Here is a 9,571-nt window from a genome sequence, read left to right on the forward strand (position 1 = left end):
TAATTGCTGTTGTAGGAGAACTCGACTAGTCGAAGGTAAGTATCCCAACTCACATCAAAGTTTAACACACACACCCATAGCATATCTTCAAGCGCCTGAATCGTACGCTCGTTCTGACCATTAGTATAGGGATGATATGTTGTACTAAAGTGAAGCTGAGTGCACAACTCCTCATGAAACTTCCTCCAAAACCTCGAGGTGAAACGAACATCTCAATTCGAAACGACCAAAACTGTCACCCCATGCCGAACCACCATCTCTCGAATGTAAATGTCAGCCAACTTTTCAATAGATATACTCTCGACGATCAGAATGAAGTGTGCTCTCTTTCTCAATCTATCAATAATGACCCATATAGAATTAACTCCTCATGTCGTCCTTGGCACCTTTGTGATAAAATCCATGGAAATATCTTTCCATTTACACATGGGGATAAGTAATGGCTACATCTTTCCATGAGGCCTCTGATGCTCGTCTTTCACTTTCTAACAAGTTGGGCACCGCTCCACAAACCAAGCCATCTCCCTTTTCATACATGGCAGGCAATAACTCAGCTTCAAATCTCTATATATCCTTGTGACCTCCATATGGATCAAACACTTTGACTTATGAGCCTCTTCTAAAATTGTCTGCCACAACAGTAGTCGGAACCTAAGCTCTACTACACCGAGTCAACAATACCTGAACATCTCTAAAAAATAGAGGACTCAACCCTCTGATCTAATCCACCTTCCATTTCTCCCTTTCTCAGTCCCTCTACCTGAGCCTTTTTGATCATATCCAAAAAACCAACATAATAATCATCCTCAAACATACATTCCCAAAAGATGTACTCATTGTCTTGCGGCTGAAGGCGTCAGCCACTACACCGGCCTTCCTAGGGTGGCATAAGATCTTGAAATCATAATCCTTTACCGCATCCAACCATCTCCGTTGCTACATATTCAAGTTCAGCTGATCCATCATGTGCCACAGACTCTTGTAATCAGTGTAGATAGTACACCTAACCCCATTTAGATAATGCCTCCAAATCTAGAGGGAAAAACCACACCCCAACTCCAAATCATGTGTAAGATAATTTGCCTCATGAGGCCTCAACTACCTCGAAGTTTAAGCCTTCACATGACCCCTATGCATAAGAACAACTCCTAAACCCGTTATAGAGGCGTCATGATAAGCCACAAAATAATCCATATCATTGATAAGCTTAAGAATCGAGGCTTCGCACAATCTTAACCTCATCGAATTAAAGGCTAACTGTTGATCGGGCCCCCACCGAAATGTAACATTCTTCTTCGTCAAGCGGGTTACTCGCACCGCAATCTTAGAGAAATCCTGGATAAACATCCAATAATACCCTGCGAGACCTAGAATATTTGAATCTTAGATGGGATCCTTGGTACTTCCCATCGCAAAACAATCTCAATCTTGGCTTTATCGTCCAATGTAACTTTCTGGTTGACAACGTACCTCATGAATTTCACCTCTCACAACCAGAACTCATATGTGGAGAATTTGGCATGCAACCTCTCTTTCCCTAGGGTCTCCAACACATAATGTAAGTACTCCTCGTTCTGCTCCTTGCTCTTGGAGTAGACCATATTATCATCTACAAATACTATCACTGAATAGTTCAGCATCGGCCTACAAACCCAATTCATGAGATCCATGTATGATGTTGGTGCATTGGTGTGCCTGAATGGCATCACCGCAAACTCGTAATGACCATAGCGAGTCTGGAAGGCCTTCTTTTGCACATCCTTGTCTTTGACCTACATCTGATGGTAGAATGATTGCAAATTATTCATGTAAAACCAAACTATATGGTTCTTTGGCTATTGGAACCACACGAGGCACCAGATTATTTCGGAACTTAACTTGACTCTTGTGAGGCACTCCTAGAAACTCCTCCGGAATACACATCGAGGCATGCCCAAAACATAGGTACCTCACTCAATGTCGCCATGCCCTTGACTCGAGTATCCACCACATAGGCTAGAAACCGAGAATAACCTGTTGAAGATATCTCTTGGCCCTCGTAGCGTAACAAAGAGTTGGCCCATGCAAAATTCCCTCACCAGAAATAACCTGTTCTCCCCCACTTGGGGTTCGAACTCTCACCAGATGTCAATCGCAGTCAATCATGGCCCCATTGGGGCCCAACCAGTCCATCCCAATAATAATCTTAGATCCTTGTATAGGGATCATAACTAATTCAATAGAGTATCTATCGCTGAACAGATTTTGAACACATCCACGATGAACCCTCAAAGCACTCACAGAATGATCATCAGCAATCTCGACCTCCAACAGATAGTTTAAAATCCCAGGAGCATCTTTAAACTTCTTGCTAAGAACAAGAGATATAAAGGATCGGGTAGCACCCGAATCAAACAGAACAGGAGAACCCATATCATTGACTAAGAAGGTCCCTAAAAAGGATTAGATACGATTACAAGCGTAAATAAGGAAGGAAAATAAGATATGTTAATAATAAAATACATACTGGTAACCACATACGGTGTTGCATGAGCCTCATCGATAGTCAGCTGGAAAGATCTACTCATCACCATAGGTGTCTCTGCATTTCCTTGACGGCCATAGGTAATCCAAAAAGTGGCAGGTGCACGTGCCGCCATTGCCCCTCCTGACAACCTCAGACAATCAGCCTTTATATGGTCTGTCTGGTTGCAGTGGTAATAGATCAATGCACTTTGGGGGCAATCCTTAGTCATATGCCCAGTCTGAACTCACTTGAAATATCAAGCATCCGCAAATCGACATACCCAATTGTGCGGCTTGCCACCCTTTCCACAGCAACCCCTTCCCTACTAGTCCTTAGAATGTGGCTCTAAAGTCTTGGCCCTCTTTTCCTAGCCCAAAACTATCTACACCTGCTCTGGCTTGCGCTTCGCTCGAAGCTCCAACTTAATCTCCCACTAACGGGCCCTATCAATCATATCATTCAAGTTCTTGCATCCCGAAAAGCTCACAAAATCTCTAATGTGATCTCTTAACATGTCATGATATCTCGTATTCTTTATCCCCTCATCCACAACGTAATATTGACCCAATAGAGCCCATTCACGGAACTTGGCAATGATCTCCGCTACATTCTCAATAGTCTGGCGAAGGTCGTGAAACTCACTCGCCAGTTGCTGCAAGTCGAGTGCTAGTGAAAACTGGCACACCCCCAAACCAGAACGGCGGAATCGTTTGAGGGTGGATGACTTCATCTAGTATCATAACAGTTGAGTAAATAGTAAAGAAAGCAAACACAACCACCATATATAAAATTTAAAAAGTTACATTGTTGCATGTGATACATGTTTCAAAATAAATTATAATATGATGATAAAATAAGTTTTGAACTGACGTCTTAGCATCCTTTCTCCAAAAGTTGATGATTAATTGTATTACTGAATCCCTGAGAAATACAATTGGTTTTGAAAAAGTGTCAACAATTAAGTTGGTGAGTTCATAAGCATTTTTGTATAAAAATTGTATGCCTTTCTGTATAAAGTAACCGAGTTTGTTTCTAGGAAATCCAATATTTTCCATAAATGAGTGGTTTTTAAAGACTCCAAAACCGGAATGCATATGTATTTTTCCATGCCTAAAATAGTGTAAGTAGATTTATATATGTGTATATAATCCCTAAGGCGTTTGATAGCCTCGTAAAACAAAATGTATCATTAATACTCCATGTGAGGTTTTATAACCGTACTATTGACCCAGACTACTACCTGTAACAACGTTCTTCAGGCATTGGAATGATATGACGTTTGTCACCTCAGACCTACCAGTCTAACTGTAGCTAACAATTTAGGTTCGGGATTGTCAGTCCTGTATATATCTATAAACAAAAATCACTCTCTCCCTACAAGAGATTATGGTATATAATATAGGACTTAGACTGCGTACTTGAAGGTACAGTGAAGTCAAATGTCTCACAAAATTAAGTATCAACGGTTTATATATGAAACGTCCATTTTTATTGTAATGTAAGTATTTCATCTTTATAGTGTTTATAGTATGTAAAACATCATGAATATCTCGTAAACTATACTTATTATAGTTTTCAAAAGTGTGTTTCGTTAGGATGAAAAACCTTGGTGTATTACCAACTTTGCATGTAAAGTATAACATTAGTAATAATGTTGTTTTACGTGGTTAACATTTATGCACAAAAATGTAGATGAAACGTTAGAGACCGTATGTAGAGATTTGTAATTTTAACATAACTTTTTCTTGTGTCGCACTTGTATTTCCCTCCCTAAAATAAAGAAAAGAAGTGAAATATAGGGGTATGAACTCGCCTGGTAGAAGTGACGATTTGATGAAAACGATGCTTTGCTCAGGCAGCACTCCCACCAGAAAGAAGTCGATTTCTTGGAAATCTCGGGGCTTCGAACTTCCGTCAGAGCTTGGATATGAAACCGGGATGTCGAGGTAGTCTCGAGAGGGTAGAAGTATGAAATTTAAGAGAGAAAGTGGTGAATTGGAAATTGAAACTCGGAAGCCTCGCACCCTTTATATAGGAGTGGGAATGACCTCGTACGTGGGGCGTGCCTCAGAAGAACGTTGGGCGTTCCCGGTGCGCTGAGCGTACTCGCGTACGCTATGCGTACGTCAGGCATGAAGTCTTCGTCAGATACCGGACTTCGGATGGTACGGGATAGAAGGTAATAGAGGAGACATGGTCGATCCAAGGCCCTGCATTGAGTACGCTGGGCGTACTCCGCCTCAGTTTGTGTGTCCCAAACTTCTAAAATCCATAACTCTCGCATACTAACTCCGTTTTTGACGTTCTTTATATCCACGTGTATATGAGATTATACTCTACAAATTTCGTTTAGACTCCATCGGCTAGTTTTGAATTTATTTTTAATATTCACTACTAGAAAAATAGCCTTTTACAACGCGCGATTAATGACACACACTGATAAGGACGCGCATTTGAGCGTGCCCTAAAAATTAATGTCCGTTTTGCAAAATTTGATGGATAGAGGACACGCATTTTTGCATGCCCTAAAATTAGTGTCCAACAAAAAAAATTATAAACACGGAGGGAATTTATCTAAAAATGGGTGTCGTGTAGAGATGTCACTTTGTATTTTTAATGAAACGCGCGTTCCCTTATTTTGCAACCGGGGGAAACAAAAATCCAAAATTTTTGAAAGGCCACCATGTTATCCTCTACCTTATTACCATCGTTCATTTCTATATCTCTATCTCCCACACTCTAATACCCCACAAAACCCTAATATCATCGCCAATCCTCTTTTCTCCTACAATAAAATCGCAATATCACGAAATCTCCGATCTTCCACAAGAAAATGTCTGCACCAGTTGGCAAAAATTGTGGATTCTCGCGCCTAGCAGTTGATCTTCATGCCTAGCAGTCGATATTCACGCCTAGCAAAGGATTCTCCTTTCTCCCACACGGTAAAATTGTTCAATTTGGGAAACTGTTACGTGGCTTATCTTTGGTTTTTCTTTCTCTCACCATTTTCACTAAGTGACCACCGTTGGATAATCAGCAACCATCTCTTCTCTCTTCAACACTTTCAATTATTCTACATATTATCATTGTTTCACCTTTAAACATGTTCTTATCTTTTTAATTTTAACAAAGGAGGATGGCGGTGGTTCCTACACTGAGACAAGGTAACTTTTCTTGTGAAGCTATTTTTCTTTATCAGATTTTTGTTCTTTCTTTCTGCGATTTTGACTGGTTTACAACCATACATGGAATTTTTGATGGCAAGATTTTCATTTTGATACTGCACAAAATGTGTTCGACAAAATACCACATTGAAGATATAGAGCTAAGCTGATTCTTTTACGGAAGTCTATTGCCCTCAATCAGGTAACTTTTTTTTGACTCACAAGCAATCTATCTCCAATCAAATTGAAAAGTTGGATGAATCATGGTGGAATCTGTATGACAATTTATGGGTTGTGATTAGTGAAATGCATGGGAAAGGGCCAAGCAGGTAGTTACCAAAATCATCATCATCTGTAGGGCATCTTTTGGTCAAAGAGCACGTGGTTTGGTCGAGTCTCTTAACATTCCTGCTGCAGAAATGGCTGCGGTTGTTGTGTCAGGAGGACTCACAAATGCACTCAGTGGGAAACCAAAGAAAGTAATCAATAAAGCCATGCTGCTAAGGTCTGAAAAGTGTTCAAGGATTGCTTTTCGAATAGAATGAAATAACTCCTTACTTTGAATACCAATGGAAACTTATTAAATCCTTGGATATACAAATTAGGTTCGGTGGGGAGGTCGTTAGACATCAACCGGTTTCACAGCTACCCAGAGCTGAAAGATGAACTGGAACAGATGTTCAATGTTGAGGGGCTGCTTCAAGACCCTCAAAAATCAGGCTGGTAACTTGTATTCGTTGACAGAGAGAATGATGTTTTTCTCCTTGGATACGGACCCTGGGATTATGTTTATGTTTCATCCTACATCATCCATCATCCATTATTCATCATCAATTATTTATTTAATTATTGTTTGTTTGTGTGTTGGAGGGCATTTGTAAATAGTGTGTGGTATATCAAGATACTTTCTCCAGAAGGTGTGTTGAAACTTGGGAAGCAAGAGTTGGAGTCCTTCACTCAAAACTCAAGAGAAAGAATTAAGAATGATGGGCATGGGCATGTGGGGAAAGAGCTTTCTGGATTGCCTCCTTCCATGGGTTCACTTGATTTTTGAGAAAAACCCAAATCCAAAACCAAGACTTTGTATTTGTCGTCTTCTATTTGATGCGCTCTCTCTACTCTACCCTACTCTACTTTATGTTTATGAAGATTTTCACTCCTATTTATTTATTTTCTAGGTCGGTTGTTATTAGTTTTGTGTATCCTGGTTGGTTATTTAGTAAAATGTTTAGACAAGAAAAGACTACTACTATTGTGATTCCAAGGAAACTTTAGAACATTATATACAACAATCAATCAATCAATCATCAATGCATGCAACAAGTTATTGACTATTGGTTGATTATGTGATTTTTAGGTTTCGGATGAGGTTAAATATTTAAAAAATAGCCATGGTGAGCAAACAAGTCACTACTGTAAGCTTGAAGCTTTATCTTGGCTATTCCTACTGCCTTGTTTGCATGTGATTATGATTGCCATTTGCCAGATTCTGCTGTTGACAAGTCATACATGTTGTTGCAACACTGCTTTCACATGATAAACAGACTTAAGTAATGCAAATCTATCTAACATTTTTAAAATTAGGGCAAGATTTTAATGTTGGTGTAGCATTGTTCTCACACAAAAGCCAAACTTGTAACAGGAAAATTGCATACACATACTTCACACTCTGATAGATGAAAGAGGTCCATGGTTAGCTAATCCATTCCCTAACAAAATTGTTACACACTGGAAGCTTGACAAGACAGAAAAAAAATGGAGGCGTAGGCAGAAGTTAAGACAAAATTATCATTTTAATGATGCTGAAAAGACAAAAATACCCTCTGTTAATATCTTATTTTGACCAATTTTCAACATGGTTGACTTTTGAAAATCGGAACGAATGAATAGGAGGAGCTGGACTGCCAGCATGGACAATGAAACCATGAGTGGTACTACTGACATAGAACGCCCATCCCCGGTGGTGAAATCGGAAATCTAACAGAATCCTGTTAACAGAATTAACAGAAACCCGTTTAGCATTGATGTAAAACACCAGGTATAATAAGTTGTTTCTTATTTAATTTTCCCTTGTAGTATTGTTCTAAAACACAAGATATAAGATTTTAAGGTTGCATGTGTAGGTTGAGTTTAATAAAGCTGCACAATCTTTAACTGATGCTTTGGTTCCTAGTGCTCAGAAGAAAACAGCATTAAATCGGTTGGTTAAAGTAAGATTGGATCATTTTCATTTTTTTGTTAATTTTTGATGTGTTGGTTTTGATGAAAAGTGTTGTGATGATTGTAACAGGATAATGTTGCACTGATTGTTGTTCTTGAAGCAAAGTTTAGTAATCATGGTGTTGATAATCCAGGAAAAAGACAGCCTGTTTGCGTGGTAAGATATAGATTTACATACAAATACTTACATGCATTAAGATATATAGAACCTTGAAGAAAAAAATATGTATACCCTTATAAACCATCTCAATAACTCTGTCGTGCAAAAGGAGTTACATGTGAAATCTACTTCATGGGATGTATGCAGGTAACCTTAGATGAATCTCATAAAACTAATACAAATCTGATTAATGATGATATGATAATTGACTGTAAATTCCCAATTTACGATGTGTGCAGTGATGTTATCCCGGCATGGAATGATAGTCCAGTTACCATCCTGCCCATAATCAAGTATGTGATTGAAAATGGCCAACAGCTATGGGTATTCAGGCAAGCGTTCAACAGTATATAATACTTTATTTCAGAGATGTGAAATGGATTCTTTACACTGAAATTGAAGATGACATATAATTATCATAATTGTTCATTCGTTGATTCTGCAGTGGGGATACAGATGCTAGAGTTCCGATTACTTCTTCTAGGTATTCAATCAACACCCTCAATCTTCCTATCGTGACAGCTTGGCGACCATGGTACCTCAACAAGGAGGTGATCACTGAAATTTCTAGCTTATTAACTTTATTGTTCCAAACAAAAAAGATATACTACTTGTATATAAAATTACATTGTTAAGACTATATCTTACATCTCTAGTTGTTTACAGGTTGGAGGGTATTTGGAGGCATACCAATGACTGCTTCTGATAACGGTTAGGGGTGCAGGCCATACAGTTCAATTTGTTTTTTTTTTGCGGTAAATTCCAAGTAAGATCACTGTTTATGTTGTTGTGAAAGAGCATGCAAGAATAATTCTAAATCCACTTTCTTAATATAATAATAGTTTAATTATATTTTCATTTACAAAAATCATAAATATCTGTTGTGAAAAAAACTATAAAGTCACACATCCATTTATTTGTTCACACACTGAAATCATATTTAAAAAAAAATAATAATAATAAGTTGTTGTTTGTTAATATAAAAAATTATCTCAAGGTACATGCAATAACTAGTTGTTGTTTGTTAATATAAAATTTAAATATCTGCATTATACATTTGCTTAATTAGGTTTGTATAAAACCTGTGGTTACAGGAATCCTTTAAGAAGTGTTGTAGCCAGCTTGATGAAGAGGAAAGAGGAATGACACAAACAATCAAACTAACTTGGTCAGTTCCACGACGTCACTAATTAACATGCACACATCCAATTTGTTTCGGGTATATTCTGTTTGATCTATATGGTTTTTATTTTAATATAGTGTCGTTCTAAAAAAAATTGTAAGATGTTGTCACAGGCTGCAAGAGATGTTGGAGCCCTTAGAGAAGCTAAGGACAAACTGGAGAAGTGAGTTGAAGAGCTGACATGGAGATTAGACTTTGAAAAGTATTTGAGGGTATATTTTTTTTTTTATATTTCTTGCATTTAGTTAGTTTGTAAAATTTTGTTACAACTTCTATTGATTTGTTTTATCTTTCCATGAAACGATTATTTTTATGACATTAAATTTTATGTAATGGAT

The 9,571-nt window shown here is 38.1% G+C and overlaps 2 protein-coding genes across 2 annotated transcripts; one reads left to right on the forward strand and one right to left on the reverse strand.

Moving 5' to 3' along the window:
* Positions 1-2,127: 2,127 nt before the first annotated feature.
* On the reverse strand, positions 2,128-2,639 carry LOC145099293 (uncharacterized). The gene is made up of 2 exons (XM_079036884.1): positions 2,507-2,639; positions 2,128-2,432 (listed from the first exon to the last, which is right to left on the reverse strand). The coding sequence occupies exons 1-2, from the start codon at positions 2,637-2,639 to the stop codon at positions 2,128-2,130; spliced, it is 438 nt and encodes a 145-aa protein (XP_078893010.1).
* Positions 2,640-6,089: 3,450 nt separating this feature from the next.
* On the forward strand, positions 6,090-6,724 carry LOC145099294 (auxin response factor 6-like). The gene is made up of 3 exons (XM_079036885.1): positions 6,090-6,186; positions 6,276-6,393; positions 6,541-6,724. The coding sequence occupies exons 1-3, from the start codon at positions 6,090-6,092 to the stop codon at positions 6,722-6,724; spliced, it is 399 nt and encodes a 132-aa protein (XP_078893011.1).
* Positions 6,725-9,571: the final 2,847 nt, after the last annotated feature.

Source organism: Lactuca serriola, chromosome 4 (genome assembly GCF_051521515.1).
Source record: "Lactuca serriola cultivar US96UC23 chromosome 4, Lser_US96UC23_V15, whole genome shotgun sequence".
NCBI lineage: Eukaryota > Viridiplantae > Streptophyta > Magnoliopsida > Asterales > Asteraceae > Lactuca > Lactuca serriola.

Bases quoted from the DNA above. Each gene is read 5' to 3' on its own strand.
- LOC145099293 (XM_079036884.1), bottom strand. From the start codon at position 2,639: ATGGCGGCACGTGCACCTGCCACTTTTTGGATTACCTATGGCCGTCAA. The intron at 2,433-2,506 runs GTATGTATTTTA...AATCCTTTTTAG, and splicing joins AACACCGTATGTGGTTACCA to GGACCTTCTTAGTCAATGAT.
- LOC145099294 (XM_079036885.1), top strand. From the start codon at position 6,090: ATGGCTGCGGTTGTTGTGTCAGGAGGACTCACAAATGCACTCAGTGGG. The intron at 6,187-6,275 runs GTTCAAGGATTG...TATACAAATTAG, and splicing joins GCTGCTAAGGTCTGAAAAGT to GTTCGGTGGGGAGGTCGTTA. The intron at 6,394-6,540 runs GTAACTTGTATT...TGTGTGTTGGAG, and splicing joins GACCCTCAAAAATCAGGCTG to GGCATTTGTAAATAGTGTGT.